The sequence below is a fragment of the Salmo salar genome, chromosome ssa04, assembly GCF_905237065.1.
Source record: "Salmo salar chromosome ssa04, Ssal_v3.1, whole genome shotgun sequence".
In the NCBI taxonomy this organism is placed as follows: domain Eukaryota; kingdom Metazoa; phylum Chordata; class Actinopteri; order Salmoniformes; family Salmonidae; genus Salmo; species Salmo salar.
The window spans coordinates 41,158,346-41,182,956 of NC_059445.1; the positions used below are offsets into that span (position 1 = coordinate 41,158,346).

Below are 24,611 nucleotides of genomic sequence, written 5' to 3' on the forward strand. Positions count from 1 at the left end.
CCCCCACAGTACACATTTTTATTGTAGCCCCGGACAAGCACACCTGATTCAATTTGACAACTAATCATCAGGCCCTCAACGAGTTGAATCAGGTACGTTTGTCCGGGGCTACAACACAGATGTGTGCTTTTGGGGTTACTCAAGGACTGGAGTTAGGAACCACTGACATAGACTGCCCAGGTGAATGCTATGATCCCTTATTGATTTCACTTGTTAGATCCACTTCAATCAGTGTAGATGAAGGGAAGGAGACAGGTTAAAGAAGGATTTTTAAGCCTTGAAACAATTGAAACATGGATTGTGTATGTGTGCCATTCAAAGGGTGAATGGGCAAGACAAAATATTGAAGTGCCTTTGAACGGGGTATGGTAGGGTGAAACTTAACATTAGGAAGGTGCACTTAATGCTTTGTAAACTCACTGTACATCATTGTCCGTTTTAGACTACAGCATTGAAACCTGCAGGGGAACCACATCTCAGTAGTACCAGAGGTGTTACCAAGGAACCTGCAACAGAAGGGGTATTTGCAACACCAGCAGGTGTCTCTCAAACAAAATTGTGATGAACAGGACTTCAGGAATCCCCCTGTCTCTGAGGGGTAGGAGACTGAATACATTAATGGTTGGTATACTATATTGTCAAAATAACGTAGTTGGCTTGTATAAAGTTGATTTTAGCTCACTTTGCTTTTATTACTACTTCATGTTCTATAAAACCAACACATACTACTTGTTTTCTGCATGTTTTTTTCTCTTATAGGATGTGTGGTCAATCCAAAAAACGATTCCCCCACTCACATATTCCTTGACACTGGGGCTGAGGACAGAGAGGAATTGTATGGAGTATACGGTTTGCCACCACCAGAGCTTTGTTTCCTCAATGTGGCTGACAATAAGGTATGTACATTGTCAAGATATATTTCGGGAGGACTATACTGTGAGTCAGTGAAGTCCCTTGTCTCATTATTGCCTCCAGATTGTCGAGGAAGAAGCAGTGTCTGTAGCTGTGTTCGTCCTATGCTCAGTGAGATTGTTATTCACTCCAACCCACTGACCACACAGAAGTGGCATGTTAACTCTATACTTATGTGAAGCCATTATTAGCTATGAATTTGAGCTTTTGTTAAATAGTCCATTCAAGTATTAACAAGCATTTTATTAATGTAAATGTTTGCTTATCATTCATTGTATTTCCATCCAGGTGCCCCCCTACTGCTGACTTACTTCCTCCAGGAAAGGCTGGGTATTAGAATTAGGTGCAAGAAGACATCAGGGGCTGGTTTCCAAGACACAGATTAAGCCTTGACTAAAACACATCCTCAATAGAGAATCTCCATTGAAAGTCCTTTTTAGTCCAGGACTAGGCTTTATCTGTGTCTAGGAAACTGGCGCCAGAAGTTGTGAAACCCCCTTTGATATTATGTATTGACTCAAAACGAAAGGTTCAAATGCAATTTTTGTAATAATAAAAAAAAATGTATCCACATTTTGGCTTTGCATTCAACTGGAAAGTTAAATATGACTGCACATTATTTTAATTTCAGTATTTTTCAAACACGCTACATTTTGGTCTAACAGTGACTCACTTTTCATATTGAAACTAATTGATGAACATTTTATCTTTCTCTTTAGGTAAAAATGAAAATTCCAAAGGTGCCTTTATTGATGCTCCTTGACGCTGCTGGCTCTCTGGAGGTGAAAGATGTTGAAGATCACACTATACAATAGTCATCAGATGACCCTTCCAAAATGAGGAGTCATTCTTTTGTGGTGGCTGCTGAGGGAAGAACTTTTCATAACAGTGGCGGTCAGTGCTGTTTATGATGAGGGAGGAATTTATTAATTTTTTTCCTTCGTGAGCATGTCCTCTATTACAGCGTGTTGGATGACTGTCATTCATATTGTATTCACCCAGTTCAATGTAACATTGATGGTTTAGGCTATTACATGATTCTCAAATTTTCCCTATACCCACCATGATGTTGCTACAACCTAGTTTATGTCATTTAAGATTAGACAGTGACACATTCAATACTGCCTTGCCTGCATCGCTTATCTAGTGTGTAATTATTAGTACAACAGTTACAAACATGTTTCTATTGGCCAAATCCTAGTGTTTTCTTTATTTTTATCCTAATTTTGTTTGCTTCCGTTTTAAGAAATGTTTTTCAACAGAATCGTCGGAATGAATAAACCCCTGATCACAAATAAACAAAGTTCAGCCTCATTGTATTCCTTCTCGCCTCTATGCACTCATCCTTTCACCTTCCCCCTTCGTTTGTGTATTTTAATGAACACATCAGCTGTATGTGACCAGGTGGGGGGGAAACATGCCATGTCATAACCGCTACACACAGCCTACATCGTTGTCCCCATATTAGCTAAAGTAATGTCCTAGTCAACATAGCTAATAGAACTAACATGTTACTAAACACACTACACTCATGCAGTAACGTTAAGCGTACAGTCAGTAAGCAGATTAGCAGTTACACCAGCAGACCCTGGTGGAAATACATTTGTAAAACCAAAAGCTTACCTTGGAAAAGTTCTAGTGTTAGCTAGTCATAGCCAGCTAGCTAACATAGCATCCCTCTGTTAAAACCAGGTGTTTGCGTAACTAAACTAGCCAGCTGCATTTGTTAAGTGAAAATGAAGAACGTGACTCACTCTTGCTGCTTCATTTTTGAAGAAATTTGTTACTGTTCAGCTATTGTCTGTGTTTTATTTTTATGAAATTCACTGAGGATGGTCCTCCCCTTCCTCCTGCGAGGGTCCTCCACTGGTTCATAATGGCAGGAACAGCGCGAATGGCATCAAACACAAGCTATTTGATACCATTCCATTCTAGCCAGTACCATGAGCCCGCCCTCCCCAATTAAGATGCCACCAACCTCCTGTATTTGTGACACAGGTGATTTTCATGGTCATGATATTCAGGAGGATAGTTATTTGCTTTGTGGTTTAACATGCCTATGTACAGTATGGTGACTTGAGTATAATACTTAACTTGTTCTCAGGTGACAGATTTACACGATGAATCTGAATACCATCTGCTATCTGACGAGACAGAAGACGTCAAAGAGTTTGAGAAAAATGAGTCAAATGCAATTCCAGGAAAATTCAGAGGCTATAAATTGCTATTGGTTGCCAAACCAGATCCAAACATGGTGGAGCCTGTTGGTGAGGGCCCTTTTATGATTACTTGAAGTAGAGTTTTTCTACAAGTCAAAGCAATTTGGTGCAATTTCAATGCTACACTGCAGTACCTTAAGTAATGTAAATGTGTGTCATACAGGAATAGAACATATGGCGAGAATGTTGGAACACTCAAGAATCTCCAAGTTTAAAGAAATCCCAAACCTAATCTTGATTGCATAGAGAAACCATATAGAAGGGGGGGGGGTGAGCTATGTGAATAACTATTGAAGGATGTCACGAGGTATCTGCTTCAAAAGTAATGTCAGTCATCCATATTTAATAATGAAACAACAACCTTTAATTCTCAGATTGGAAATCTATCATACAGCAGAGAGGAGAAATAGTTGAAGAGATGCTCATACAAATAAAGGAGAGGACAACAATCAGCAAAATCCCTCTAAGTAGGTAGGCCTACTAAACCTATTTTTATCCTCATCAATTACATGAAGTGCATATCTATTTTATGTAATAGTATTTGTTGAATATGTAATCCTGTTTGTTTTGTAACCAGCGTCTTAGAAGGCAAGGGTGTTTTTCAAGGAAGAGGCTTTGACTTTGCTGAGGAGTATGAAGAAAAAGTAGGCTGCAAGATGGTTCACATGAAAGCAGTGGAGCAAGCAGCACATATTGAGTGTGAGAGGACCACCATCAAGAAGTAGACAAGTAGAGATTCACAAACTCTGTTACTTTTATCAAATATGCACATGAAACAATTAACCAAACATTCTTCTTCCAAGTTATTGATCAGCTACAAATTATGATCAACTTCAAATTATTTTTGACTGAAGGGAAAACGTTCTTTATTGAGTTTCTTTAGCCTATTACAACTGTAATGTATGACATCATGCATTTGTTTGCCATGGTAGTCTGTTACATTATTTCAAATAGCTGTTTAAACTTTATTCAACCTTGACAAGAGGGTGACAGTGGATCTTGCAAATGTCTGGGCTGTCATCCAGGCTTGTGGAATACTTTTGTAATTCAGATGGGCATCAATAAAATCTGTGTTAATAAATGAGTTTATAAAACTGTCCGTCTTTCAAGGGTGCCAATGTGATATAGCATCAACTTTGTGTGTCATGGTGATTCTGTACAAATGCAATGCACAGACCCCGAGCACTTGATGCTCTTGAACATATCGCACAAGAAAGTAAATAAAGCGCGTCAGTGACGTCAGTGTCTTCCCTTCCCGCCTGAAACAGAAACTGAGGTAGAAGAGCTATCGACTCGTTAGCTACATACATTGCACAATGGATGACCTTTACTTGGATAATATTGATGAATTTGTCAACGACCAGAATAAAATCGTAAGTCACCTAGTTAACTAATATATCTCGATCTATCCACCTACTGTTAGCTAGCTGCTGGGGCCAATAGAAGTTAGCTACAGTAGCTATCTGACTGTGCTCAGGCTAGCTAGCTAACTTTAGCCATCACTCGCCCAGCTTGAATGGTGCAGTGGGTTTGGACAGCATCATCAGGCCCCACATTTTGAGACTAGTTACAGTTGGTTGAATTGGGGAAGGTTGGAGCTGCAATCCTTGAAGATAGGAATACACCAGAACTTGCAAAGTTGTCAGGGTTAAATACATTGTTGTAAGTTACGTTGTTAGTTAGGTACTGTAGTTAGTTATGCATCCCTAATCTCTCGTGCACAGACCACGTTAGCTGCGTAAACGTCTGACCAATTACGCAATACTTTAGTTCTGGGTTAACCGAGTTTAATGCATCCCGGCCACATCTATGTTGACAGACTGTTGTGTTCAAACAGGTGACCTACAAATGGCTGAGTCTCACCCTTGGGGTCCATGTCAACCTAGCCAAACAGTGAGTAACGTTATCCAGAACCACCCACATTACTTGCCCTCCAACGTTTTGTTGTGTTTAAACCACTATGGGTCCATCACAATGTGTCTATTTCAGAATGCTCTACCATTACTTGGATCAAAAGAGGAAAGAAGGCTCTGCTCGGCTCCATGCTACCTACCTTGTGTCTGGGAAGTTTGTTGAGAATGGTACCACGGTAAGAGAACAAGCCAAAATACCAATTTTTATGCACAATGCACACAACTGCTCACCATGCCCCTTCAGAACATGGCATAAGCCTATTTGGACATAAGATTCTTGCATTGTTTTAGTTCCAGTGTTTTACGCAGTGCTTAGGTCTTTTCAATGTTTTTTTTTACTGCTTTCTTTTCAGAGTCACAAGGTGTCAGTAGTGCGAGAGGATCAGCTGGAGGGTAAGTTGTAAGGATTTAACAATTCACCGATATGCATCGATACCGTTTCAAATGTTTAAGATATGAGCGCATCGGTCCGCTGGAGTCCAGACCGATCCCAATGAAGTATTCATTGGTCAGAAAACTGATTCAAAAGCTATGAATCATTTTCTTTCTGCCTTATTCTGAAAATACCTCAAATCTGTTAACTGAATTGATGCGTCCTCTCCTTCTGTAGCCTATCAAACCTTTATGCGTGTGAATGTGTATGACATTGATCTACAAGTGCATTTGGTCATTTTTACATGAACAGGGTAAAGTTGTAATTTCATGACAAGGACAGCAATCATTTTGCAAGTTCCAAATGATCAAAACTGGGTGAAGTCTCAAACTTTTGAGACTGGGTGAAATCTAAAGCTGTGTTAGAATGTTGTTGTTGTTGTGTTTAGCCTTTCATTTGACCAGGGAAGACCTATTGACACCTAGGTATTTTTTTTTTCAAATGTGCCATGTATGGCTGATTTAATTAGGGCCGATTTCAAGTTTTCATAACAATCGCCAATTAAACAGGCACCTGTTACACGAGTTTAATGGCACCTGTTACACGAGTGCAGGCAGCAAGGCACCATGGTAAGTTGCTAGCTAGCATTAAACTTATCTTATAAAAAACAATCAATCTTAACATAATCACTAGTTAACTACACGTGGTTGATGATATTACTAGTTTAACTATCTTGTCCTGTGCTGCATATAATCAATGCGGTGCCTGAAATTGTCACTTCTCTTGTGTTCAGTGTAAGCAGAGTCAGGGTATATGCAGCAGTTTGGGTTGCCTGGCTTGTTGCGAACTGTGTGAAGACCATTTCTTCTTAACAAAGACCGTAATTAATTTGCCCGAATTTGACTAAATTATGACATAACATTGAAGGTTGTGCATTGTAACAGCAATATTTAGACTTAGGGTTGCCACCCGTTCGATAAAATACGGAACGGTTCCGTATTACACTGAAAAAATAAAAGTTTTGTTTTCGAAATGATAGTTTCCGGATTTGACCATATTAATGACCTAAGGCTCGTATTTCTGTGTGTTTATTATACACTGCTCAAAAAAATAAAGGGAACAGTAAAATAACATATCCTAGATCTGAATGAATTAAATAATCTTATTAAATACTTTTTTCTTTACATAGTTGAATGTGCTGACAACAAAATAAACAATGGAAATCCAATTGATCAACCCATGGAGGTCTGGATTTGGAGTCACACTCAAAATTAAAGTGGAAAACCACACTACAGGCTGATCCAACTTTGATGTAATGTCCTTAAAACAAGTCAAAATGAGGCTCAGTAGTGTGTGTGGCCTCCATGTGCCTGTATGACCTCCCTACAACGCCTGGGCATGCTCCTGATGAGGTGGCGGATGGTCTCCTGAGGGATCTCCTCCCAGACCTGGACTAAAGCATCCGCCAACTCCTGGACAGTCTGTGGTGCAACGTGGCGTTGGTGGATGGAGCGAGACATGATGTCCCAGATGTGCTCAATTGGATTCAGGTCTGGGGAACGGGCGGGCCAGTCCATAGCATCAATGCCTTCCTCTTGCAGGAACTGCTGACACACTCCAGCCACATGAGGTCTAGCATTGTCTTGCATTAGGAGGAACCCAGGGCCAACCGCAACAGCATATGGTCTCACAAGGGGTCTGAGGATCTCATCTCGGTACCTAATGGCAGTCAGGCTACCTCTGGCGAGCACATGGAGGGCTGTGCGGCCCCCCAAAGAAATGCCACACCATGACTGACCCACCGCCAAACCGGTCATGCTGGAGGATGTTGCAGGCAGCAGAACGTTCTCCACGGCGTCTCCAGACTCTGTCACATGTGCTCAGTGTGAACCTGCTTTCATCTGTGAAGAGCACAGGGCGCCAGTGGCGAATTTGACAATCTTGGTGTTCTCTGGCAAATGCCAAACGTCCTGCACGGTGTTGGGCTGTAAGCACAACCCCCACCTGTGGACGTCGGGCCCTCATACTACCCTCATGGAGTCTGTTTCTGACCGTTTGAGCAGACACATGCACATTTGTGGCCTGCTGGAGGTCATTTTGCAGGGCTCTGGCAGTGCTCCTCCTGCTCCTCCTTGCACAATGGCGGAGGTAGCGGTCCTGCTGCTGGGTTGTTGCCCTCCTACGGCCTCCTCCACGTCTCCTGATATACTGGCCTGTCTCCTGGAAGTGCCTCCATGCTCTGGACACTACGCTGACAGACACAGCAAACCTTCTTGCCACAGCTCGCATTGATGTGCCATCCTGGATGAGCTGCACTACCTGAGCCACCTGTGGGGTTGTAGACTCCGTCTTATGCTATCACTAGAGTGAAAGCACCGCCAGCATTCAAAAGTGACCAAAACATCAGCCAGGAAGCATAGGAACTGAGAAGTGGTCTGTGGTCACCACCTGCAGAACCACTCCTTTATTGGGGGTGTCTTGCTAATTGCCTATAATTTCCACCTGTTGTCTATTCCATTTGCACAAAAGCATGTGAAATTTATTGTCAATCAGTGTTGCTTCCTAAGTGGACAGTTTGATTTCACAGAAGTGTGATTGACTTGGAGTTACATTGTGTTGTTTAAGTGTTCCCTTTATTTTTTTGAGCAGTATATTATAATTAAGTCTATGGTTTCATATTTGATTGAGCGGTGGTAGGCAGCAGCAGGCTCATAAGCATTTATTCAAACAGCACTTTCCTGCGTTTGCCAGCAGCTCTTCGCAATGCTTGAAGCACAACGCTGTTTATGACTTCAAGCCTATCAACTCCCGAGATTAGGCTGGCAATACTACAGTGCCTATAAGAACATCCAATAGTCAAAGGTCTATGAAATACAAATGGTATAGAGCGAAATAGTCCTATAATAACTACAACCTAAAACTTCTTAACTGGGAATATTGAAGACTCATGTTCAGCTTTCATATGTTCTCATGTTCTGAGCAAGGAACTTAAACATTAGCTTTTTTACATGGCACATATTGGGCTTTTACTTTCTTCTCCAACACTGGTTTTGCATTATTTAAATCAAATTGAACATGTTTCATTATTTATTTGAGACTACATTTATTTTATTTATGTATTATATTAACTTAAAATAAGTGTTCATTGTTCATTCAGTGTTGTTGTAATTGTTGTTATTACACACATAAGATAGATATATCGGCTTTTTTTGGTCCTCCAATAATCGGTATCGGCGTTGAAAAATCATAATCTGTCGACCTCTAATATACACACAGTACTAGTCAAGTTTGGACACCTACTTATTCAAGGATTTTTATTTATTTCTACTATTTTCTACATTGTAGAATAATAGTGAAGACATCAACTGCTTCATGAGGTAGTCACATGGAATGCATTTCAATTAACAGGTGTGCCTTGTTAAAAGTTAATTTGTGGAATTTCTTTCCTTAATGCGTTTGAGCCAATCAGTTGTGTTGTGACAGGTAGGGGTGGTATACAGAAGATAGCCGTATTTGGTAAAAGACCAAGTCCATATTATTTCAAGAACGGCTCAAATAAGCAAAAATAAACGACAGTCCGTCGTTACTTTAAGTCACAAAGGTCAGTCAATCTGGAATATTTCAAGAACTTTGAAAGTTTCTTCAAGTGCAGTCTCAAAAACCATCAAGCGCTATTATGGAACTGGCTCTCATGAGGACTGCCACAGGAAAGGAAGACCCAGAGTTACCTCTGCTGCAGAGGATAAGTTCATTAGAGTTACCAGCCTCAGAAATCAGAAATTACCTGCACCCCAGATTGCAGCCCAAATAAATCTGAGTTATTTAGAATTCAAGGCACACTTAACCAGCATGGTTACCACAGTATTCTGCAGCGATACGCCATCCCATCTGGTTTGCTCTTAGTGGGACTATCATTTGTTTTTCCAACAGGACAATGACCCAAAACGCACCACCAGGTTGTGTAAGGGCTATTTTGACCAAAGAAGGTGAGTGATGCAGCACACCATCAGATGACCTGGCCACCACAATCACCCAACCGCAAACCAATTGACATGGTTTGCGATGAGTAGGACCACAGATTGAAGGAAAAGCAGCCAACAAGTGCTCAGCATATGTGGGAAGCTTGTTGCGAGAATGCCAAGAGTGTGCAAAGCTTTCATCAAGGCAAAGGGTGGCTACTTTGAAGAATCTACAATATATTTTGATTTAACACTTTTTTTTGGTTACTACATGATTCCATATGTGTTTTCATAGTTTTGATGTCTTCACTATTATTCTACAATGTAGAAAATGGTAAAAATAAAGAAAAACCCTTGAATGAGTAGGTGTCCAAACTTGTGTGTGTGTGTAAAAACAGTCATGGGAAGCACAGATAAAACATCACAAATCAACCAGAAAAATAGTTACATTCCTCCCCAAATAAGTCCCCAATCAAAGCTTTAAATTGCCCCAATGGCACCAGAACATCAACATGAAATGTATTTTGTTCCAGGAATACGGTGCATTAAAATTAAAAGTAGACTTATGTAGTCAGAGACCCTAGGAACCTCGAGTTAACCAATTATGTGAACGGGTTAAGCAACTCCGATACATATACTTCAACAGCATAGTTCGATAAGACTACATTATAAACAATGTAGAGCTCGACGGGTCTTTAGCAAAGTCCAGCCAACCTTTTGATGCAGTGGTGAGTATCAAAAAAGGGCATCCAAAGGTTTAAGAGTTGTAGCAGCTGCACTTTGATAAATAATATCACCTTAATCACGAACAGATAAAGATTGACTGAATAATCTGCTTCCTACTGCTTAGAGGCATGATCTGTTTAGGTAGAAAAAGCCAACTTTAAATCTTGGCTTCTTAACCAGGTCATCTATACGTTTTTTTTATTACATATTTTTTAAACGTCAACTCCAGATCAATCCAAATCAAAGAAGGTTGGTGACACTTTAATTGGGGAGAACTGGCTCGTTGGTAATGGTTGGAACGGAATCAGTGGAATGGTATCAAACACATGGTTTTTATGTGTTGGATGCCATTCCATCAGCCCCGTTCCAGCCGTTATTATGAGCTGTCCTCCACTGATCCTAATGCCTAAGTATTTATATGCGGCAACAGGTGTGATTGGTGAGCCATCTAATGAGTGAACATGTAGTTCATCTGAAACATTTATGAGAGTTTAAAAACATATTTTGCTTTGCCCGTATTAAGCACAAGTTTTAAATCGTCAAGGGATTCCCGCACAGCTATAAAATCTGACTAGTTTTGACACAGCCAGATCAACAGTCGGGGCAATGGCATGCATACTAGTATCATCCGCATATACAGTGCATTCAGAAAGTATTCAGACCCCTTAACTTGTTCCACATTTTGTTACATTACAGGCTTATTCAAAAATGTATTAAATAAATGTTTTTCCTTATCAATCTACACACGCTACCCCATAATGACAAAGCAAAAACAGGTTTAGAATTTTTTGCTAATTTGATTAAATACTGAAATATCACATTTACATAAGTATTCAGACCCTTTACTCAGTACTTTGTTGAAGCATCTTTGGCAGCGATTACATCCTCGGGTCTCCTTGGGTATGATGCTACAAGCTTGGCACACCTGTATTTGGGGAGTTTATCCCATGCTTCTCTGCAGAGGCTCTTGGGCTCTGTCAGGTTGGATGGGGAGTGTCGCTGCACAGCTATTTTCAGGTCTCTACAGAGATGTTTGATTGGGTTCAAGTCTGGGCTCTGGCTGGGCCACTCAAGGACATTCAGAGACTTGTCCCGAAGCCACTCCTGCATTGTCTTGGCTGTGTGCTTAGGGTCGTTGTCCTGTTGGAAGGTGAACCTTCACCCAAGTCTGAGGTCCTGAGCACTCTGGAGCAGGTTTTCGTCAAGGATCTCGCTGTACTTTTCTACGTTCATCTTTCCCTCATTCCTGACTAGTCTCCCAGTCCCTGCCACTAAAAAACATCCCCACAGCATGATGCTGCCACCACCACGCTTCACCGTAGGGTTGGTGCTAGGTTTCCTCCAGACGTGACGCCTGGCATTCAGGCCAAAGAGTTGAATCTTGGTTTCATCAGACCAGAGAATCTTGTTTCGCATGGTCAGAGTCCTTTAGGTGCCTTTTGGCAAACTCCAAGCGGGCTGTCATGTCAAATCAAATTAAAGTTTATTTGTCACGTGCGCCGAATACAACAGGTGTAGACCTTACAGTGGAATGCTTACTTACAGGCTCTAACCAATAGTGCAAAAAAGGTATTAGGTGAACAATAGGTAAGTAAAGAAATAAAAACAACAGTGAAAAATAACAATAGCGAGGCTATGTACAGACACCGGGTAGTCGGGCTGATTTGAGGTAGTATGTAGATATGGTTAAAGTGACTATGCATATATGATGAACAGAGAGTAGCAGTAGCGTAAAAGAGGGTGGTGGGTGGCAGGACACAATTCAGATAGCCCGGTTAGCCAATGTGTGGGAGCACTGGTTGGTCGGGCCAATTGAGGTAGTATGTACATGAATGTATAGTTAAAGTGACTATGCATATATGATAAACAGAGAGTAGCAACAGCGTAAATAGTCCGGGTAGCCACTTGATTACCTGTTCAGGAGTCTTATGGCTTGAGTGTAAAAACTGTTTTTGTCCTAGACTTGGCACTCTGGTACCGCTTGCCATGCGGTAGTAGAGATAAGTCTTTAGCTGGGGTCTTTGACAATATTTAGGGCCTTCCTCTGACACCGCCTGGTATAGAGGTCCTGGATGGCAGGCAGCTTAGCCCCATTGATGTACTGGGCCGTACACACTACCCTCTGTAGTGCCTTGAGGTCGGAGGCCGAGCAATTGCCGTACTAGGCAGTGATGCAACCAGTCAGGATGCTCTCGATGTTGCAGCTGTAGAACCTTTTGAGGATCTCAGGACCCATGCCAAATCTTTTTAGTTTCCTGAGGGGGAATAGGCTTTGTCGTGCCCTCTTCACACCCTAAGTCCCGTGTGGCTCAGTTGGTAGAGCATGGTGTTTGCAACGCCAGGGTTGTGGGTTCGATTCCCACGGGGGACCAGTACGGGGAAAAAAGAAATGTAAGTCGCTCTGGATAAGAGCGTCTGATAAATGACTAAAATGTAAAAATGTAACTGTCTTGGTGTGTTTGGACCATTGTAGTTTGTTGGTGATGTGGACACCAAGGAACTTGAAGCTCTCAACCTGCTCCACTACAGCCCTGTCGATGAGAATGGGGGCGTGCTCGGTCCTCCTTTTCCTGTAGTCCACAATCATCTCCTTAGTCTTGGTTACGTTGAGGGATAGGTAGTTATTCTGTCACCACCCGGCCAGGTCTCTGACCTCCCTATAGGCTGTCTCGTCGTTGTCGGTGATCAGGCCTACCACTGTTGTGTCATCTGCATACTTAATGATTGTGTTGGAGTCGTGCCTGGCCATGCGGTCGTGGGTGAACAGGGAGTACAGGGGGGGACTGAGCACACACCCCTGGGGGGCTCCAGTGTTGAGGATCAGCATGGCAGATGTGTTGGTGCCTACCCTCACCACCTGGGGGCGGCCCGTCAGGAAGTCCAGGATCCAGTTGCAGAGGGAGGTGCTTAGTCCCAGGATCCTTAGCTTAGTGATGAGCTTTGAGGGTACTATGGTGTTGAACGCTAAGCTGTAGTCAATGAATAGCATTCTCACATAGGTGTTCCTTTTGTCCAGGTGGGAAAGGGCAGTGTGGAGTGCTATAGAGATTGCATCTGTTTGAGCGGTATGCAAATTGGAGTGGGTCTAGGGTTCTGGGATTATGGTGTTGAGGTGAGCCATTACCAGCCTTTCAAAGCACTTCATGGTTACGGACGTAAGTGCTACGGGTCTGTAGTCATTTAGGCAGTTTGCCTTCGTGTTCTTGGGCACAGGGACTATGGTGGTCTGCTTGAAACATGTTGGTATTACAGACTCAATCAGGGATATGTTGAAAATGTCAGTGAAGACACCTGCCAGTTGGTCAGCACACGTCCTGGTAATCTGTCTGGCCCCGCAGCCTTGTGAATGTTGACCTGTTTAAAGGTCTTACTCATGTCGGCTACGGAGAGCATGATCACACAGTTGTCCGGAACAGCTGATGCTCTCATGCATGCCTCAGTGTTGCCTGCCTCGAAGCGAGTATAGACGTGATTTAGCTCGTCTGGTAGGCTCGTGTCACTGGGCAGCTCGCGGCTGTGCTTCCCTTTGGAGTCTAATAGTTTGAAATCCCTGCCACATAAGACGACCGTCAGAGCCGGTGTAGTATGATTCAATCTTAGCCCTGTATTGACGCGTGCCTGTTTGATGGTTAGTCGCAGGGCATAGCAGGATTTCTTATAAGCTTCCGGGTTAGAGTCCTGCACCTTAAAAGCGGCAGCTCTACCCTTTAACTCAGTGCGAATGTTGCCTGTAATCCATGGCTTCTGGTTGGGGTATGTAGGTACAGTCACTGTGGGGATGACGTCCTCGATGCACTTATTGATAAAGCCAGTGACTGATGTGGTGTACTCCTCAATGCCATCGGAAGAATCCCAGAACATGTTACCAGTCTGTGATAGCAAAACAGTCCTATCATGTGCCTTTTACTGCGGGCGTGGCTTCTGTCTGGCCACTCTACCATAAAGGTGTGATGGGTGGAGTGTTGCAGAGGTGCTTGTCCTTCCGGAAGGTTCTCCCATCTCCACAGAGGAACTCTGGAGCTCTGTCAGAGTAACCACCGGGTTCTTGGTCACCTCCCTGACCAAGGCTCTTCTTCGATTCCTCAGTTTGGCCAGTCGGCCAGCTCTAGGAAGAGTCTTGGTGGTTCCAAATAGAGGTCGACCGATTATTGGAGGACCCAAAACACCCGCCGATACGGATTAATCGGCCGATTTTTATTATTTATTTTTTTTTTAAATTTTTATATATATATATAGTTTTTAATGGATTTTTAAAATGTATTTATTTGTAATAATGATAATTACAACAATACTGAATTAACACTTATTTTAATTTATAATACATCAATAAAATCAATTTAGCCTCAAATAAATAATGAAACATTGTTCAATTTGGTTTAAATAATGCAAAAACAAAGTGTTGGAGAAGAAAGTAAAAGTGCAATATGTGCCATGTAAAAAAGCTAACGTTTAAGTTCCTTGCTCAGAACATGAGAACATATGAAAGCTGGTGGTTCCTTTTAACATGAGTCTTCAATATTCCCAGGTAAGAAGTTTTAGGTTGTAGTTATTATAGGACTATTTCTCTCTATACGATTTGTATTTCATATACCTTTGACTATTGGATGTTCTTATAGGCACTTTAGTATTGCCAGTGTAACAGTATAGCTTCCATCCCTCTCCTTGCTCCTACCTGGGCTCGAACCAGGAACACATCGACAACAGCCACCCTCGAAGCAGCGTTACCCATGAAGAGCAAGGGGAAAAACTACTCGAAGTCTCAGAGCGAGTGACGTTTGAAACGCTATTAGCGCGCACCCCACTAACTAGCTAGCCATTTCACATCGGTTACACCAGCCTAATCTTGGGAGTTGACAAGCTTGAAGTCATAAACAGCGCAATGCACTGCGAAGGGCTGCTGGCAAACGCACGAAAGTGCTGTTTGAATGAACGCTTACGAGCCTGCTGCTGCCTACCATCGCTCAGTCAGACTGCTCTATCAAATCATGGACTTAATTATAATATAATAACACACAGAAATACGAGCCTTAGGTCATTAATATGGTCGAATCCGGAAACTATCATCTCGAAATCAAAACGTTTTTCCTTTCAGTGAAATACGGAACCGTTCCGTATTTTATCTAACGGGTGGCATCCATAAGTCTAAATATTCCTGTTACATTGCACAACCTTCAATGTTATGTCATAATTACGTAAAATTCTGGCTATTTAGTTCGCAACGAGCCAGGCGGCCCAAACTGTTGCATATACCCTGACTCTGCGTGCATTGAACGCGAAATGACACAATTTCACCTGGTTAATATCGCCTGCTAACCTGGATTTCTTTTAGCTAAATATGCAGGTTTAAAAATATATACTTCTGTGTATTGATTTTAAGAAAGGCATTGATGTTTATGGTTAGGTACAGTCGTGCAACGATTGTGCTTTTTTCGCAAATGCGCTTTTGTTAAATCATCCCCCGTTTGGCGAAGTCGGCTGTCTTTGTTAGGAAGAAATAGTCTTCACAGTTCGCAACGAGCCAGGCGGCCCAAACTGCTGCATATACCCTGACTCTGTTTGCAAGAGAAGTGACACATTTTCCCTAGTTAAAAGAAATTCATGTTAGCAGGCAATATTAACTAAATATGCAGGTTTAAAAATATATACTTGTGTATTGATTTTAAGAAAGGCATTGATGTTTATGGTTGGAGCAACGTGTACCTAAGCGATTATATGCAACGCAGGTCAGGCTAGATAAACTAGTAATATCATCAACCATGTGTAGTTAACTAGTGATTAGGATTGATTGTTTTTTATAAGATAAGTTTATTGCTAGCTAGCAACTTCTTAATGCATTCGCGTAACAGGCAGGCTCCTCGTGGAGTGCAATGTAAAGCAGGTGGTTAGAGCGTTGGACTAGCTAACCATAAGGTTGCAAGTTTGAATCCCCGAGCTGACAAGGTAAAAATCTGTCGTTCTGCCCCTGAACAAGGCAGTTAACCCACCGTTCCTAGGCCGTCATTGAAAATAAGAATGTGTTCTTAACTGACTTGCCTAGTTAAATAAAGGTCTAAAAAAAAACGGCCGAATTGGCATCCAAAAATACCGATTTCCAATTGTTATGAAAACTTGAAATCGGCCCTAATTAATCGGCCATTCCAATCCTGTCTCGGAGCTTTACGGACAGTTCCTTGGACCTCATGGCTTGGTTTTTGCTCTAACATGCATTGTCAACTGTGGGACCTTTATATAGACCTGTGTGTGCCTTTCCAAATCATATCCAATCAATTGAATTTACCACAGGTGGATTCCAATCAAGTTGTAGAAACATCTCAAGGATGATCAATGGAAACAGGATGCACCTGACCTCAATTTTCAGTCTCATAGCAAAGGGTCTGAATACTTACATAAAAAATATATATATTTAAGTTTTTATTTGTAATACATTTTCCAAAATGTCAAACAACTTGTTTTTGTATTGTGGGAAGATTGAGGAAAGCTATTTTTATTTTACCCACCTTTTTCTCCACATTTGTTGTGGTATCTAATTGGTAGTTACAGTCTTGTCTCGTCGCTGCAACTCCCATATGGACTCGAGAGGTGAAGGACGCAGGCCTAAACCCTGATTGGTTTACATTCTAAATACATTTCTCATATACAAAAAGAGCAAAATTGTACATTTTACTAAAGATTCAATAATCTTAGCTAGACAAGGAAGCCTTGAAGTGTGGCGATAATGTTGTAAGATCTCTACTATCCCCGCCCTTATGGAGTGGCAGCACAAGCTGATTTCTCTACTTTTTTTGTAGCTTTTTCTTCTCGTGATAACAATGTTAAATGTGGGATGTTAAAGCCAACAATGATGGGCCCCGCACACTAAAGCAGGGATCCAATTAGTCGGCCCCTGTGGATTTCTTGCCTATTTCTAGCAAAGCGTCCAGGACTTCTTTTTCTGTAAATAGCCTAAAAGAAAAGCTTCATCTATAATTTCTCTGATCATTCAGCAGTTTTCCCATATTAGCATCCAGCCCATTATCATTGTGAATTGGCTTCAAGTTTTTTCAAAGAGAGAGAGCCCGCTGAAATAAAAAGGTGATTTTGAAATACATTAGTGATGCGCTATGACAAAGCCAATATAAAGATATTGACATATTACTAGCTCAAACTATTTTTGCTGTTGCTAAAATTACAAGTTAATCAGTGGGGGTGACAAAAAGCTAAATCAAACCAGATTGTTTGAAACAATCAGTATCAGTGTCTTCAGAAGGTATTCACACTCCTTGTCTTTTTCCACATTTTGTGTTACAACCTGAATTTAAAATGTATTAAATTGTGATTTAATTTTTTTTGTCTCAGTTCTACACACAATACCCCATAGTGTCAAAGTGGAATTATGTTTTTCGTTATTTTGACAAATTAATGAAAAATAAAGCTGAACTGTCTTCAGTCAATAAGTATTCAACCCCTTTTGTTTATAGCAGGAGTAAACATGTGCATAATAAGTTGCATGGACTCACTCTTTGTGCAATAATAGTCTTTAACATTGAACAACTACCTCATCTCTGTACCCCACGCATACAATTAGGTCCCTCAGTCGAGCAGTGAATATCAAACACTGATTCAACCGCAAAGACCAGGGAGGTTGTCCAATGCCTCACAAAGAAGGGCACCTATTGGTAGCTGGGTAGAACTTAAAAAAAAACAGTGGATGGTGCATCTACAAAGATACATGTGAAAATAAAACACTTGGGAATTTCACCATGAGGCCAATGGTGACTTTAAAACGGTTACAGAGTTTAATGGCTCTTATAGAAGAGAATTGAGGATGGATCAACATTGTAGTTACTCCACAATACTAATTGTCAGACTGAAAAATAAGGAAGGCTGTACAGAATAAAAAGTAATACTGCAAAAAAATGTGGCAAAGCAATTCACTTTTATTTTCCTGAATAGAAAGTGTTTGGGGCAAATACAACACATTGCACAGTACCACTCTCCATATTTTCAAGCGTAGTGGTGGCTGCATCGTGTTATGGGTATGCTTGTAATCGTTAAGGACTGGGGAGTTTTTCCAGGATAAAAAATAAACTGAATGGAGCTAAGCACAGAGAAAATCCTTGAGGGAAAACCTGGTTCACTCTGCTTTGCACCAGACACCGGGAGATTAATTCACCTTTCAGCAGGACAATAACCTAAAACACATGGCCAAATATACACTGGAGTTGCTTACCAAGAAGTGAATGTTTCTGAGGGAATGTCTAAATGTTTTCAATTTGTCATTATGGGGTATTTTGTGTAGATGTGTGGGGAAAAAATATATTTAATCCATTTTGAATTTGGGCTGTAACACAAATGTGGAATAAGTCAAGGTAGGAATACATTCTGAAGGCATATCTACAATTGATGTGTATCGAATTGCGCTTGAAAGGAAAGATTCAACTAATTTACTAGGGATCTGTTCACCTGCCTCATTTCCTGACTTGATTTGTTATGGTGTTTCCTTCTCATCAAGATGAATATGAAGTGTTCTGAAATTGTCACCTAAACATAATCTGTCGTCCTTTGTAGATGCGAAGTCAAAGATGAGCCTGACGGTCAGCGTACACGTGTACAGTGTTCAGAAGGCTGTGCTGAAAGACAGCGGTCCTCTGTACAGTGCTGATTATGACGCTGTGAAAGAGAATCTAAGAAATTGCAGCAGGTACATCGGTCTTTACACTTTAAACTACACTTAAAGTGAAAATAATAGATTTGAGACATTTTGGTGAAATATTCAAAGGTTTAGTGACCTAGGCTATTTATCAGGACATATCTATTTGCAGGTACAGTGCAATTCGTTGTGCTGATGCGGTGCCTATGTCCTCGGCAGAGGTGCAGCAGGCCTGTGAGACGACACAGGCCCCACCACCAGAGACGGAGCAAATCAAAGCAAACCATTCTAATCTGGCCTCTAAACCCACCTCCAAGCAGCCCAAAGGCATTATGGGAATGTTTGCAAACAAGAATGTCTCCAAGAGTCAAGATTCAAGCAAAGAGATTAAATTGGAGCAGAAAGAGGATGCACCTGTGGTATGTGTTTGTGTTTCTTTGGTTAGTGTGTACATGTGCTCAAAATTGCAAGATGTAATGTTAATTTGCAATGTCACATTTGTTTGTTGTTGTAGGTTGAGACCTCCAAAACTAAACCTGCTGCGAAAACAAATCCTGTGAGTAACTTCTTTGGGAAACAAGCAGCCAGTAAGTATTTCAACAACCCCATATCATATATATGGTGAATGTCTTTCTATAGTTTCACATGTAAATACTACTATTGTCCTTTAAATCTCTTAAAATAAATCCTGTATATCCACCACAGAAAAACCTGACAAATCCATCAAGGAAGAGGTAGAAATAGCCCAGACATCCTCCTCAGTGGATGAGAAGCCCTCTAGTCCACCTCCTAAAGCAGAGACTCCTGTCAAGGAGGAACTAGCAAAGGATTCTGTGGTTGAGAAAGATATTACAAGGTGTGTACTATTAAACCTGGTAGGAGTCCTTGTATGAATATACAACTTTTGTCCTAACGAAAGTAAAATGGGTACTTTAGCGATTTATAAAAGATTGGATTTTTTGGGACACTATGGTTGTGTAGTATCTCAGAACAAAAACTTTTTTAAAATCTTGTCTTTGTGGTGAACATTGACATTTTGAACGGAGTATGCTTTAACAGGATATTTTCCTCTCGGTAGTAAGACCAAGCGTCTTGAACATTCTGATAGTGAAGAGGAGAAGAACGAGAGTCGGAGGAAGAAGAGACGGAGGATAAAGAAGCCCGAGCCAGACAGTAGTGACGATGAGGGTAAGGCCAGCTGTAAAGGGACGGGAAGCGTATTACTCGGGCTCCCCTCGACAGTCACACTGGACTTCATTATTCAATTGTTTCATGATTGAACACAGAACTATTCTATGTTAACAGTTATTCCAGACTCTCCTCCACAGTTGCAAGAAAAGAGGGACCCATCACCAAGCCTTGAGATTCAAGTAAAGAAAGAACCAGTTGCTGTTTCCCATTCAGATGTAAGCTTTTCACATTTTACTGCTATTTTATTTGGGTACTAAACTGTTGACGTTGTAGGATATATAATTAGCGTGTTTAACTTAGTTTTAATCACCAATTTGTGATCGACTACCTGTCGATCCATGCAGGATCTTTCAGATTGTAAACGAAGGAAGAGGAGACGTGTCTTGAAATCGCGCACATTTGTGGATGACGAAGGATGCATTGGTAATTTATTGAGTTATGTTTTGAGTTTTGTTTCTATTCAACTTTTACATGGAAACATTTTGCTTAGGCCTAACTCCTCTGACATAAACATGAAGGTTATTTACAGTACCAGTCAGAAGTTTGGACACACCTACTCATTCCAGGGTTTTTCTTTATTTTTACCATTTTCTACATCTATCTTCCGTATACCCCCCCCCCTCACCTTGTCACAACACAACTGAACGCATTAAGAAGGAAATAAATTCCACAAATGAACTTTTAAGAAGGCACACCTGTTAATTGAAATGCATTCCAGGTGACTACCTCATGAAGCTGGTTGAGAGAATTCCAAGAGTGTGCAAAGCTGTCAAGGCACCGGGTGTCTACTTTGAAGAATCTCAAATATAAAATATATTTTGATTTCTTTTAACACTTTTTTTGGTTATTACATGATTCCATGTGTGTTATTTCATAGTTTTGATGTCTTCACTATTTTTCTACAATATATAGAAACCCTTGAATGAGTAGATGTGTCCAAACTTTTGACTGGTACTGTATATTCCCCAAAGTTACTAAATCCATTCTTTATATGCAAAATAAAAAATATATTCTATAGGCTGTCTGAGCTGAAAAATCATTTAAATATTGTCTACCTTCCAGTGACTGAGAAAGGCTATGAGAGTGAATCCTACTCCGAGACTGAGGATGACTTTAAGTTCAGTAAACCAACACCAAAGAATCCAAACCCACCAAAACCATCAACTGGCAAAAAAGAGGAGGAGAAGAGAAGTAAGAAAGCTGCCGCAGCCTCTAATAAATCTACTAAGCAGGCTTCTATTATGGGATTCTTCCAGAAGAAATGACAGACATACTCATGTTGTTGCACTGAATAAGGAGCTTGAGGCCCAAGCAGTGGCGGTTCTAGACTATTTCAACTGGGGGGGCCAAGCTGGGGCCAGTTGTACTGTTAGAGGGGCCAGTTACATTAGATGGTATTGTCATATTGTTTTCTTCACTGCATTGCAGGCATTAGCAGGCAAAAGACCATGTTCATAATCATCATCGTTGCCACTGTCTAATAACAGATGTAAAAAAAAAAAGAATGATAGCAAAAATTTGTTATGTAAAAATTATTTCGTACTCCACATTTAGGGGGGTCCCCCCCAGAACCGCTAGTGGGCCCAAGTGAAGAGCGTGGATCGATGTCCCATCATTTGGCAACATTTGGTGGAATGCTGTACTACTTCTTTTTTTTTTTTTATCATGCTTTTCAATCAATTTCCACATTACTGTATATGATCAAATTGAATAGATATATAAAGTTGCATTGCAAAGTACCATCAGAGCTAATTTATCATTGCAGCATTTATATTAGTTTTTTTTTTTTTTTACATTTAGTTACAATTCTGCAAGTATTGAAGGGTTCATGTTGTGGTGAACCAGTACAAAACAAACATGTCTATGATATTTTTGCTGGTAGAATATGATCTTCAATGTTTTAACGTGTCTATTCATTAAATCTATTTTCATATATTGTGTTCTGTACAACATGTTAAAGCCAAGTTGAACCGTGCTCAATATTCACAATATATGAACAATCATGTAACTGGTTTGTGTAGAAAATACAGGTGTGGCATTTCAGCTGTATCCTGTTTTATCTTTGAGTAATAGGTTTGCTTCCTGTGGTTTTGACACGTCACTCAGGCTCTCAGATTGTGATTGATAGAAAATGGTCAGCTGTTGGCAAGGCTTGAATCTGGAAGCACACTTTGGAATCAAATGACGTGTCTGATCCAGTGCCATAGCTGTGTTATTGATTGCTGCATGGCTTACTACACCCGTTGATGCAAGAGAATACCCTTTGACAGGCTGTATTCTGACAAATTATAAACCAACTCGCTGTAAGCAATTGAAACTGGCTCTCCAGAAATTCCCAGGATAAGATTAAACAATGTTCATGTGCTTTGGGAATGTATGTTTAGATTATTTTAATAAATTCAATGGAAACAATGTTTGCGTAGTGCAATAGTTCAGCTTTGACCGCCAGGAACAACATCTGAACTGACCCCAATCTTACTTTTGGGGCTCTGGATGCGTTTACACAGGCAGCCCAATTCTGATATTTTGCCCAATTATTGGCAAAAATGTCTGATCTGATTGGTCAAACACTAGGCTAATTATTGGCAGATCAGAATTGGGCTGCTTGTGTAAACACAGATTCCGAGTCACGAACATGAAGGTTCATGTGTCATTTTAAGCAGCCAACATAACGAACGTCACATTTATAAAATATATTAGTAAATAAGTAATTTTTTCATGAGTAAAAGGCAACTGTTAAGCAAACACATGCAATGGAAAAACAGGCCATGGATGGTCTAAACTGAGGCAGGGTTCCATCTCCGAGACTTGGCTATGCAATGAGGGAACATGATAAACGGTTTCCAGGTTTCTTCAAAGGTACGTTTGTGTGAGGGAGGACCTGGGTGATACATTTTACTATCAAAAGCAGGCAGCTGGTTATAAATCTTTTGGAGGGGATGGGGCATGCAGGTATGTATTTTGGACTAATGAATTGTAGTTTAGTACTTGAAACAACACTGTCAAAATGTCTACATCTAGACTGACAAAAACCTATCCTCAAAGAAACAAACAATGAAAACGAAACAAAGGAAACCAGGCAAATAAAAGTTGCAACACTTTGAAGGACTTGTTATTTGCAGATCTGATGTTTCAGAACCCAAGAACAGCACAACATCAAATATACTCTATGGATAATTACCTGAGTCTAGAACAGGGGTGTCAAGCTTACAGCCTGCGTGTGGGTCCAATCCGGCCTGCTGGTGGTTTAAGTAAAAAAAAAAAAAGGTATTCCTTAAAACTGAATTCAAGGAAAGAAAGAAATGAAGAGAGTGTCAGCTGTGTTTTAGTGAAAAGGAGGGACATAACTTTTCTCAATAAATGTCTTTACTTCAGAATTGTTCACATTTTGTTGCATTACAAAGTGGGTTTGAAATAGATTTGTGTTTTTTTTTTGTTGTCAATGATCTAAACAAAATAATGTTGAAGTGAAAAGAAAATTAAAATTATAGTAGTTTATAAGTATTCACCCCCTTTGTTTAGGCAATTATTCAATTAGTTCAAGGGTAAAAGTTGGTTTAACAAATCACATAAGTTACATGGGATACCATGTGAAATAATATGGTTTGACATCATTTTTGAATAACTACCCATTCCTCTGTCACTCATACATACAACATCTGTACGGTCCCTTAGTCAAGTATTGAATTTCAAGCACAGATTAAACTACAAAGACATTAGCTTTTTGAAGCCTCATAAAGACGGACAGTGACTGATAGATGGGTAACAATTACAAATCAGACATTGAAAATCTCTTTAAGCCTGGTCAAGTTAATAATTATGCTGTGGATGTATTAAACCACCTAGACACATCAAGTATACAGAACTGAGCTGCAGGACAGGAAGGAAACTGGTCAGGGATGCCATCACCATGAGACCATTGGTGTTTTTAAAACAGCTACAGAGTTAAATGGCTGTGATGGGAGAAAATTGAGAATGGATCAACAACATCGTGGTGACTCCACAATAATGACCCAGATGACATAGTGAAAAGAATAATACAAATATACAGAATAAAAATATTACAAAGCATGCATCTTGTATGCAACAAGGCACTAAAGTAATACTGCAACAACAAAACATTAACTGCAAAATAATACACTTTTTGACCTAAATGCAAAGCCTTATGTTTGGGGCAAATGCAAAACACAACATGTTGGAGCTAAGCACAAGCAAAATCCTAGAGGAAAACCTGCTTCAGTCTGCAGACACTGGAGTTGCTTACCAGAAAGACAGTGAATGTTCCTGAGTGGCCAAGTTAGTTTTGACTTAAATCTGCTTTAAAAAATCTATGGCTATGGCTGTAAAAAGGTGTTTCTAACATGTATTGATTTAGGTGGGTGAATACTTATCTAATCAAGGTATATTAGTCTTTTATCTTTCATTAATCTTAACAAAAAATCAAATTTTTCTTCCACTTTGACATTACAGAATATTTTGAGTAAATTGTTGACAAAAAATGACAATTCAATTAATTTTAATCCCACTTTGTAACACAATAAAATGTGAAGAAATCCAAGGGAGGTGAATACTTATGTTTAAGATCTCTCTACTGTGTAACATACAGTCAATTACAAAGTACACCAACATTGTGGTCTTGTGTTACCACACCACTTGAATGTGGTAGGGGAGACCGGGGATGGTTGTAAC

At 40.5% G+C, this 24,611-nt stretch overlaps 1 protein-coding gene and 1 long non-coding RNA gene across 3 annotated transcripts; both read left to right on the top strand.

Moving 5' to 3' along the window:
• The first annotated feature begins 316 nt into the window (after positions 1-316).
• On the top strand, positions 317-1,257 carry LOC106603183 (uncharacterized). The gene is made up of 3 exons (XR_001328381.1): positions 317-621; positions 760-896; positions 1,201-1,257. It is a non-coding gene; the product is annotated as an uncharacterized lncRNA (long non-coding RNA).
• Positions 1,258-4,355: 3,098 nt separating this feature from the next.
• pold3 (polymerase (DNA-directed), delta 3, accessory subunit) lies at positions 4,356-22,334 on the top strand. 2 transcript variants are annotated; one of them, XM_045716200.1, is made up of 12 exons: positions 4,356-4,504; positions 4,969-5,024; positions 5,121-5,220; positions 5,398-5,437; positions 18,650-18,782; positions 18,904-19,150; positions 19,246-19,318; positions 19,437-19,587; positions 19,810-19,919; positions 20,046-20,137; positions 20,267-20,345; positions 20,985-22,334. In XM_045716200.1, exons 1-12 carry the CDS (start codon positions 4,448-4,450, stop codon positions 21,185-21,187), a joined length of 1,341 nt encoding a protein of 446 aa, XP_045572156.1. In that variant the 5' UTR covers positions 4,356-4,447; the 3' UTR covers positions 21,188-22,334.
• Positions 22,335-24,611: the final 2,277 nt, after the last annotated feature.

Coding starts and splice junctions, on each gene's coding strand:
- pold3 (XM_045716200.1), top strand. CDS start 4,448: ATGGATGACCTTTACTTGGATAATATTGATGAATTTGTCAACGACCAG. Junction 18,783..18,903: donor AATCTAAGAAATTGCAGCAG/GTACATCGGTCT, acceptor ATCTATTTGCAG/GTACAGTGCAATTCGTTGTG. Junction 20,138..20,266: donor TTGCTGTTTCCCATTCAGAT/GTAAGCTTTTCA, acceptor CGATCCATGCAG/GATCTTTCAGATTGTAAACG.